Genomic DNA, 10,391 nt, shown 5'->3' on the forward strand with positions numbered 1-10,391 from the left:
CGGATGCGTGCTGAGCCGTTTTTCGCCACTGGCGTTTCCATAGAAATACGGCCACGCTATTGTGTGGCAACCGTCTCCTTTTGTGGACCGGTGTGGGAAACACTCTGCATATTTTCGCTGTGGGGAAATGGGCGACCGGCCAAGTTTCCGGCCGCGAACCATTTTGCCTAACCGCACCGGCGCGCCCTGCCCGGACCCCGCCGCCGCCCCTGGGCATTGGGAAACCTTTAGGGCCCGGGCCCACGGAGTTCTAAAGTCGCGCGTGGAAACGCGCGTGGCGGCCCCAGCTACTGCACGGGTCACCGGCCCTTGCGCATGCGAGCAGCCAAACTCAGTGTATACCCCGGGCTTTGAATTAGATAAATGCACAGAAGGGAAAAGGCAAGAGCCTCGGCATGCCAAACCCCCCCCCACTTACAGGCACCCAACATGGGTTGTAAATCCGTGCGGTTGCATTTTTTAGGGCGGCTTTCCAAGGAAATAAAGCAGTGCTTTTGAAAAAACCGCGACGCTGCCATGGCAGCAAACATGCTAACCATGAATCAATTATTTTCACTAGAAAGGCCACCCCGGTTCTTTTCCTGGCCCTGAAAGAACCTCTCGGTTTTTTGCGTGGGTGGGGGCTCCGTGCCGCCGCCTCCGCCGTGGCGGCCGCTGTGTGGCCTGCGGTGGCGCCGCCCGTGTTTCGGGGGCCGGCTTTTCCCCCCTTTGCCCCCTCGCCCCCGCCACACCCCAAAGCCCCGCCGGCAGGGCCCGCCCCCGCCCGGCCACAGGAGCGCCGGGACGCCTCACCCGAAGAGAGCGGGGGCCCGCGGGCTGGGCGCTTCCAGGCCGGCCAATGGGTTAGGCAAACCTTGCCCACCAAAGGCTTTTGGCGAAAGGAGAAATCGTGGGGCTGCAAAACGGCCGGGGGGGCCTTTGCGCCCCGTTTCCCGGGAAGCACAAAGCCCGCAAAACCCTAGGGCCGGAAGGCGCTCCTCCCCCAAGGAAAAGGGCACCAGCAGCGAAGCAACCTAGAGGACATAAAGAAAAGGGCTACCACATAACACGGACACTGCCCCCTCCAGGAAAGCCAGGCGCACAGGGGCGGCCCAGGATGAGAGGGGGAAAAGGCCGCGCGGCCCGGTGTTTGGCGGCGCCTGTGGCCCTAGAGGCGCCCGGCCCCAGCCCCCACCCCCCGGACGCCAGGCGAAAAAGCACAGCGACCCAAACCTTTTTTTGCAGGCAGCCACCCGCAGCCCTTTGCGAAGAGCACTTGTTTTGCAAAGTTCGGCTCTGGAAAAGAAACCCCGCCCCGCGCGCGCCCCTCCTGTGCCGGGGAACGACGCCAAGCAACGCCCCGGCTCGCGGCGGGATAGGGCCCCCCCAAAAGAAGGGCGGGCACAAGACGCCAAGCCGAAAATTTTCAGACTTTCTTGGACAGCATAACGGGGCGAGGCGGGGACGTCTAGAGACAGAAAAATGAAGAGCAACGCGGGGCGACGAGCCACGCGACGCCCAGGCTTTACCTGTGGGAGTCGACTTTTGGCTTCGAAGCCATGCTGGGGATCATCTTAATGCCTATAGGGGCCACCAAACCGGATTGAAAACCTTCTCTTTCACGCGCGCGCGCTTTCGCTCATGCGGGTGGTTTCGCGGCAATCGCAAATGACCGTTAAAGGGAAGGCGCCCCCACTATCCAAAACACCACCGCCCCAACATTTGCAAAGGCAAAAGGCTCATTTGGGGTTTTCCCAGCCCTTGCGGAAAAATTAAACGGATCTTTCACTGTTGAGGCTTTCCTTTTAGAGCAAACGCGCCTTTCAAAAGTAGCGAAAAAAAAGTCTTTTTTTCCTCCCCTTTTCTACCGGTAAGTTGTTTTGTGGGCTCTGCGGGTTGGTCTTTCCGCCCCTTTTCGGCCGGTTTGGCGGCGCCCAGCCTGCGGGCCCCCGCGCGGCCCCCTGGTTCGCCGGCGTTCTGCTTGTGGGATGGGCCGGCGCTCCTGTGGCCGAGCGGGGGGCCCTGCCGGCGGGGTTTTGGGGTGTGGCGGGGGAGAAAAGCCGGCCCCCGAAACACAGGCGGCGCCACCGCACCGGTGAAGCCCCCACCCCGCTTGCAGCCACAAGCGAAAGACGCAACCCCCCTTTTTTTAAGCGGAAACGTAGGGTCTCGCACTGCTTTTTCGTCCGGTTTTCGGGTATTTACTGCGGCGGGGGCGGGGCTCTTGTCGCCTGCCTGGCTGGCGGTGGTTGTGGGAAAAAAAGGTGCTGGTGGCCGCCGGGGTCCCCAGCGATGCCGCAGCGCCTTGTTTTTTGTCCGAAAGCCCCGGTGTGGTGGGTGGTTTCCTGGCATTTGTGAAAAAAGGGTTCCTGTGCGGTGGGTCGCGCTTTTATCCGGTGGGGTTCCCTTTTTGCCTCGTTTGAGTGCGCAAAGAAGCGGTGCTGGCCCCTTTTGTCACCGCAAGCGGGCTGGTCTCGGTAAGCCTGGGGCACTTTGTGCGTGCAGTGGTTCTGCGAAGAAACTGGGGGGGGGGCGCCGGCTTTTGCAGGGGGAAAGTTCACCTTCCGGCTTCGCCTTCTGAAACTGAAGTGTATTTATTTTCGTGCAACCGGCTTGTTTATCCCTAAAGCGGCCGTGGCCATGCCCATCGGCTTGGGAAGCAGGCGCGTGGGGTGCCTTCGCTGTGGTTGCCGCTGCATGGGTGGTGCAAGGTTGGATGGCGATAGCGCCCCTGGCCGCATTTCAAACGCAGCTCAAGCGCTCTTGGGGGAACGAAAAAGAGGCGTACCTTATTCTCCGTGCGCATTTTTTTTCGTTTCGCTGGGGCATCCTCGCTGCCTGTTGCCCCCGCATGAAATTCAGGAGGCGCTCTCTTCTTTCCGTTTGGTGGCGGGGGTGGCGTTTGGGCGGTCCCCCTAGAGGCGCCCATGGGACAACACGGGTTTTGGGGATGGTGTAGTTCCTTCTATGGGGGCTGTGGCTTTTCGGGGCTTCTCTGGGGTGGCTGTGCGCCAGTGCCCCGTTTTGCCTCCGGTGTCAGCTCTTTAAACCGCTGCGGGGGTTCCCTGGCATTGCTCGGGGGCTCGGCGCTCCCTTTTTTGGGGAGGCCGCCCCTTTCTTGCGGTGGGGTTGGGGGGATGGGGGCCGGGGCGATGTGTCGCGCTGCTGGTGTCGGGTGTTTGTATTGGGGTTGGGGCTGTTGGCCGGGCGGTGCTCAGTTGACAGGGTTGGGGCATTGCCGCGCCGCATGTCGGGCGCTGCTTTTTGGCACGCGGTCGGGTCCGTGGCGGGCTCGGGGGGGGGCCGGGGCGCTCCATAGCGGCCTTGGCCGTGGCGCGTCGCAGGGTTCGCGCCTGTGAGGAAAGGGTCTGAAATAGGCACTGGTATCGAAGGTTAGGCGAAGAAGTGGGTTTCGAACCGCCCTCATTTCTGCCGATCGCATTTTTTCAGAGGCGGGCACTGCCGTTGGTCTCCTGGAGGGGGTGGCGGTTTGCCGGCGGAAGGGGTGTCTGCGGTGGGGGGTTGCGTGGTTGGTTGTGGGCGGTTGAGGTTTTCAAAGGGCTACAACGAAGGGGGTGGTGGCGTGGGGTGGGGGTAGGGCTGTGTGTGTGTGTGGGGTGGTTTTCGGAGAGAGCGGGGTGTGGGTTCTTGGGGGAAAGGGGCGCGTGGGGTTTGATTTTCTAGGGGGGGCGGTATTGGGTACGGAGAAATAAGCGGTGTGGCTGAACTGAGGCAGCTCTATGTCGTATTAAACTCAGCGCACGTGATACTTAGCGGGGCGATACTCACAGTCATTCCTTGACCTTGAAGCGCCTAGCATGGGAATTGGTCGAGGGAGGGGGAAATGGCAGGCAGGGTGGTGGGCTTCGAGAAATCCTAACTGATGGGGATGGGATTCGCCTTCAAAGTTTGAGATGTACGTATGCCACGATGTCTAGCATTCTTGAGCACGTCTCCCCAGCTTTCATCTTTGCATTGCCACGCGCTGAGCGATGCTCTGTGACAGGTTGTGGGAATGTCTTTTTTTTTTGACGCCGCCTTCAGTTTCGTTCTTTCAAAGTGTGCTCCTCCTTGTACTAAATTTTGCTTGTACAAGTTATGGTGCTCGAAATCTTGTATGGCTCTTCTGATCTTGAAGTTCTGTCTCTATCACCACAAATTCAAAGGCACACTAACGGCGAGATAAGTGTTCCGCTTCCCATCGTTCTCTAGTAGGGGCCCAGCCTTTGATGGCGCACGGGACGATTGCTTGGGAATACTTAGCTTTTTGGGACGCTTCTCCAGCAAGATTTTCGTTGAGGTGATGTGGTTGAGCTGTTCTCACTTGTGATGGCCGTGGCACGCTTCGTGTGATGATCAGATGAATTTGTGTAGGACTGTTTCAGGCCCCGCTTGGCGGTGCGTGCTCCGCGAGGCGCTTCTCGGACAGCCGCTTACTTGCTATTCCTTGTTGGCGCTTAGAGTGCCCATCACTTGGGAAAAGTAACGATTCATCTTCATCAAGGAGTGCTCATACACCAAAGGTGTTTCAGTGGCTCCACGGTAAGTTCATTTTAGGGAAATATGCGAAACTCAGGCGCGAATCGGGCTACTACTTCCCTCTTTCTGCGAGTCAGCGAGATGATTAGGTTTCGTGTGTTCTCACGGCATCCCTCTCCGGCGTTTCGACTTCTTGTATGAGCTGTTTAAAACAGAGACATGTTGAAGAAGAAGCGCAGACGTGGGAAGTGCCGAAGGTCAGCGAAATGCCCCTTGAACGCACCAAGCTGAAGCTGGCATTCGTCTAAGAGGATAGGGTTAGTGCCCAGGCTGTACTCACGCAGGCAACAGGAGCGGGGGTAAGTGTGGAGTATGTTTTTCCTGCTCTCATCTGCTGGTCTTCACTCACTAACACTTCTCCCTCTTCGAAGCACCTAAGCTGCTCACAGACTATTTTCTCTGAGCAGGCCCGATAGTTTTCGGGCTTTGCAGCCCGATCTGTAGGATGCCGCCGTGGGAGCGACCGTATCAGCTTTCGTTGTAGCCGAGTGCGTCGCCCATGGGAAAGCTATCCTGAGCGGCTGCTGTACAACTGACTTTGCCATCATGCATTCTGTTGAGGCGGGGTGTGGAGTCATCATCACACAAACTATGTCTTTGTGGTGTTTCTGTGTTTCCACACGCTCGGGTCGTTCTACATCACTCGCGCACTGCTCTCGCATGTGCCAGATTGTTTCTCATGCGCCTGTGCGAGTGATGTACCAGGTGGCTCGCTTCAGCGCGCTCCGATTATGCAGCGAAGGCTTCTCGGGTGCACTTAGGCGAGGCGCTGGTGCGGCTCCATCTCCACACCGCCTCTAATTGGTCAGAGCATGTACTAGTGTCTACGTGAATATTTTGCGCCTCCTGTGCGGAGGGCCTTGGCACTTGCATTGCTGCCTTCGCCTTGAAGATAACGGCCTCTTCGGTAGTAACCAGCCTATTTTTGCCGCCCACATCTATGTGGATTAGGTGCAGTGTCTTTCCATCTGGTCCCTCCTCTTACTTTCTTCCTTGCTGCATGCGAGCTCTCACTGGATCATTTAGCACACTATCTGTGCCATCACCATCTGTGACTTCAGCACGGACTTTTAGCCCACAAGTCACTAAAAAATAGCCGTCTCCTGACACCGCTGTGGGAATGAGAGACCGGTGCTATGTGGCTTGTGTGTCGATACAGCGGATTCCTCACAAGGATTTGGAAATCATGCGGAACGAACTGAGGCATGCTGATCACAGAGGCTCGCTCTACCTCGCACTTTTGTATACCTCCCTGCTTTCTCATGGCGTGTTGCTTCGCCGTGAAGCTCAGAGCTGAGCTATTCTGAAAACGCAGGCATGCACAAGTATCGTGTGCTACTAACGTAGCTTGTTGTGGAAGACGGCGACCGATGGCGTACGTGCATGTATGCTCGCACTTTCGTAGCTGCCAGTTTTTACAAAGGTCTGGAGGGAGAATATTCCTTGAACTCGATTTTGCCCTTTAGCGGTTTCTCAGTGTGTGACATTCAGTGCTGGTTTCGCCTTCTTTGATGCCACCCCGGTGCACGCCAGTTTTGCTTCCTCTACCGCGCACCGATCCATTGTCGATGTGGTTATGTGCGCGTGCAGGACGGTGATGGTGGCTTTCAGGAAGCAATGACCGCGGGCTTTTCCTGCGTCTTTTCTTGGTTCGTTGCTGTGTTCCAGCCGCTGAAGCAGCGCACGGTAGGAAGCAACTTCTTTGTACGGTCAGTGGCTTTCTCTCCTCGCTGTAAGCGCGGCATGGCCATTGCAACTGCAGGCTGCAGGGAGGGCATCGAGGTTGCCGGGTGAGCCTTTCGCGTAAATTGGTACCAGACAGCGTGAGCCAAGACACCATCGTAGGCAGCGCTGGGGTTCCGCACAGGCGCGAGGCACTCAACTCTAACCTATGCACACTGCTGCTGGAAAAGGAGGGTGGTACGCAGGGGAGGGACGACGATGTGCCATTAGCAAGCCACGATGAGCACTGCTAGGGTGATGAAGCACAGCATGTTTACTGCACAGTCACTATTGAACGCACGGCAGCACAGGTACACATGAGCGAGTCCTCTGCTTTTGCCCTTGATGGGCGCTCTTCACTGAAGAGTACAGGGGTGGCCATGCCAATGCGCGCTACGTCACCGCTGATTCCCAGGCAACACGTCATCTTCAAGAGGGAGGCGCAAAAAGGAGGAGAAAGTGCTTTGCGATGTATCAGATATCATCTGGGGAGTGTGTGCCAAGTGGCAGGAGCGGTACTTGTGCGCGTCCGTGTAGTACGGCTGGGGTGAGGTGAGAGCGCGCCGCGGATTTCTTGAAGTGATGCGACGGTACAGGTACAGACGGCACGTACACCGTCAGCAGCACTCGTCGCGCGCTGCTTCACTCTATCACTGTTACCGTTTCGAGGAACTCTTGACTTGTGTTTGACACCGATAAACGATCCTCCGCACATGTGCGTCTTTCCTCTGCCCTCTTTCATCCACTTTTCCTTCTTATTGCGCTTGGTGCGCCACCATGTGCCACCTGCTCATGCAGCGTCGCGCAGGCGCTGCATCAGCACCCGGTGCACGAGACCTCCTATTGCGTACGGCCGGCATAAGAGAGAGGGGTCCTCGAGGCCTCCTTCCTCCTTTTCACACGTACTCTTTTTTCTCTTCGATGTCTTCAACCACGATCTTGATTACCGCGCCAAAGGTGTACTCGGAGCGCTTTGCGCGGGTGCTGGAGGCGCACCGCCTCATCCCTATTGCTGTTCCCGTTATCGAGACTGTTGCGACACCGGACACGGCGGGTATGCGCGCGCTGCTGGAGCATGATCTCGACGGCATCGACTACATCGCTTTTTGCAGTCGGTGCGCCGTTGATTCGCTGAGGGCCGCCTTGGACCACCGATACGGCGGTCGCAGCGAGCCGGTGTGGGAGCGCACCGGCGGCGCCGCTGCGGAGGACGAGGAGGCGCGCGCAGCAAACGCCGAGATGGTTCTCGGCAAGTGTGCTCTGGCTGCGATCGGCAAGGATGCTGACTACGTCCTCGAGCGGCTACGCTTTCGGCCAGTGATATGCCCCGATGAGCCGAGCCCTGCGGGCATCGCCGCAAAGCTGGTGGCGAGTGGCCGCGTGGAGGGTCGTACGATCGCCGTGCTGGCGCCGTGTGTGGAGGGCTTCGCGGAGCCGGATGTTGTGCCACAGTTTGTCGACCAGCTCAGGGGAGCGGGGATGAAGGTGGTGCGAGTCGACGCATACGCGACGCGTCCCGTGAGCGATGAGGCCGTCTCGGCTGCCGTGACGGCTCTGACAGATGGAAGAGCCCGCGCTGTCGCTTTCACCAGCGCCGGCGAGATTGCTGTATTGCTGCGCCGATCACCTCAGTGCCTGGCGAACATTGATGTGGCCTGCTTCGGCCCATACACTGCTGACTTTGCGGCGCGACATGGCGTCACGGTTTCATGTGTAGCGAAGGACTTCAGCTCGTTCGACGGGTTCGCCGCCGCCATCGAGCAGCATTACGCAAGTAGATGAGCAACAGGCGCCCTATACTGCGCCGGCACGTTCCCTCAGTCTCCAGCGTTTCCGCCTGCTGATGTTCGCTGTCGGCAGCCACCAACCTCGCCGCACCAGGTACAGACGCCACTACTCGACTAGTCGTTGTTTTCTGGGTGCATCGATTCCCCGTGTCGTGATGACAAGGGGTACCGCGCCGTTGTTTCAGGGACCAGTGCCCCCACACCCTGGGAGGGGGGAGGCCAAGCAACCGCCTTGTGCCCCGCCCATGCCGAGCCGCCCCTCTCTCGCGATGAAAGCGGGGACGGGGCGGTGTGCGTACGTGTGTGTGTGGCGCGGCGCGTGTATTCTAGGGCAGGGTGCGGATGCGTTCAAGTAGAAACAGTATATGTGCTTCGTTACAGGTAGGGTGCCGCATCGACGACTGCGTAGCGCCCTGGGGTGCGACCGAGGTGTTGGCATGTGTAGGGTGTGTGTCCTGGCGAATGCCTGCCACGTGCGCCGGCGCATCGTCCCATACGTACCGGCAGTGAAAAACTTGCCTCTCCTCACGTCCATTTCGTAGCGCCTCACGGGCGCATGGTTAGCCCGGCGGCTGTGTGACTCTCCTATGTGTGTCTCGACTCGTCGAAGGAAATACAAAATAGGAGCCGCGAATGCACTTCGAGTGCGCACCGTCTCCGTGTGGGCCGCCACTTTTCCCCGACTTCTGCTGCAGGAGGCTGCTGGAGGAGTGCGTGTCCACGCCCACTGCGGTGAAGCGTGCCTTGACGAGAGGACAGGAAGACGCCAGAACGCGGATTGACTGGCGTCTTCGCGTGTCGCCACGGCCAGTGACGCCCTCGAGCTCAACACAGCCGGGCGGGCGCAACGGCTGTCGCTCGCATCGCGTTGCTGCGCCCGTTCGGTTTTCAAAGGCGTGGCTCCCCCTGCTCAGAAGGCCTCCCCTCCTGGTCACGCCTCGCGGGGCGTCCTCGGCCGGCGGGGAGGCCCCCCCGCTGTGCGTGCCGAGAGGAGGGGCCGCTCGTCGGCGGGGGCGAATGGCCGGGCCCGAACCCGAGCCCCCCCCCGCCGCCGCGGGCGCGCGTTTGGGTGTCTTCAAAAAAAAAAGGTGCGGGTGGGTGGGATATGGTCTCTCGCATCGCGCGCGCGGGGGGGGGCCCTTCCGAATGGAATGGGGCGGGCGGCCCCCGCGCCGGGGGTGCGGGGGCAACACCCGGCAGCGGGGCGCGTGCGCTTGCAAGGCGCGCACGCCCCGCAGGAGCCTTGGGAACAGCAGCGCTTCTCAGACAGCTCACGCGTGCACAGACGACGGGTGAAAGTGGAGCGCGGCGACGATGGGGAGCCGCGGAGGAGAGGCTGGACGGATGGCGGTCCTCTTCGCGTGGGTGCACCCCTCCTCTCCCCTCCCCATCGCGCACGTCCATCGGCTTCCTTGATGACACAGCAAAGAAGAAAAAAACAAAAGATATCCGCTATTACTATTTCTTTGCGCGACGCATCTCGGCGATGCGCGCCATCCACTGGACTGTCGCCAACTCCTTGTCAATGTGCGGCCGGAGCTCGTGCAGTTGGGTGGCGAACTCCATGACGCCCAGCGTGCCGGCGTAGAATTTGAGGTCCTCCTCAGCGAGGTTCTCGCCGCGCTCGCGCTCTGGGTAGAGGGCGCTCAAGACCTGCAGCGGTGTGTACTTGTCCTCGCGCGTCAGCCCAGATATGTTCGACAGCAGCCGCTCTGCCTGGTTCAGTACGGCATAGCTCTCCGACTGGCTGAGCCCGTTCAGTTCCTCGAGCAGGGTGAAGCGGAAGTTCGAGCGAACCGAGTCGATCTGCGCCTTACAGCGCACAAAGTCTGTGATGCAGGCATTGATCAGCACCTGTGCCCCGTCGTGGCGGCAGCCGTCCGTTAGGTCCAGCACCGGCAGCATGCGGCGGTCACAGAAGAGGCCGCGACGCAGCGTCGTGACGAGGTCTTCGCTGTGCACAAAGTGGTCGCCGCAGCCGCTGATGGCAACAAACGGGTCGCGGGCGGCGTACGGCTCGGCCGTCTCGCTCAGCTTCGCCATCAGCGGCATGCCCGACTTGCCGCCAAAAATACAGTTCTTCTTCTTCGTCTTGGGGCACATGTACGGCAGCCTTGTGTCGGCCGACTCCTTCAGCGTGCCGGCGAGGTACGTATAGAAGGCAGAGATCATGCGGAACACCGACACGTAGTTGAATGGCTTCGTCGCCGGCGAGCACACATCGAGCGGCGCCAGCACGACCCTGTGCTGCTTCGCCACGCGGCGACCGGCCCACAGCTCCATCACCGCCGGGTCGCTCAGCGCCGAGCGGTGCAGCTCCAGCGGAACTCCACACGTCTTATTTACAGAGAAGAGGTACGCGAG

The 10,391-nt window shown here is 59.8% G+C and overlaps 2 protein-coding genes across 2 annotated transcripts in view; one reads left to right on the plus strand and one right to left on the minus strand.

Moving 5' to 3' along the window:
- Positions 1–7,161: 7,161 nt before the first annotated feature.
- LSCM1_08108 (uncharacterized protein) lies at positions 7,162–8,022 on the plus strand (the record flags this gene model as incomplete). Its single annotated transcript, XM_067325448.1, has 1 exon — positions 7,162–8,022. The coding sequence occupies one exon, from the start codon at positions 7,162–7,164 to the stop codon at positions 8,020–8,022; it is 861 nt and encodes a 286-aa protein (XP_067181553.1).
- Positions 8,023–9,485: 1,463 nt separating this feature from the next.
- Positions 9,486–10,391, minus strand: part of LSCM1_08109 (uncharacterized protein) — a gene marked incomplete at both ends in the record, with an annotated part of 6,609 nt that continues 5,703 nt past the window's right edge. Inside the window, one exon of the mRNA XM_067325449.1 lies at positions 9,486–10,391. This exon is cut by the window's right edge and continues 5,703 nt beyond it. Coding sequence (XP_067181554.1) covers positions 9,486–10,391 — 906 coding nt within the window.

Source organism: Leishmania martiniquensis, chromosome 3, assembly GCF_017916325.1.
Source record: "Leishmania martiniquensis isolate LSCM1 chromosome 3, whole genome shotgun sequence".
Classification (NCBI taxonomy): Eukaryota; Euglenozoa; class Kinetoplastea; order Trypanosomatida; family Trypanosomatidae; genus Leishmania; species Leishmania martiniquensis.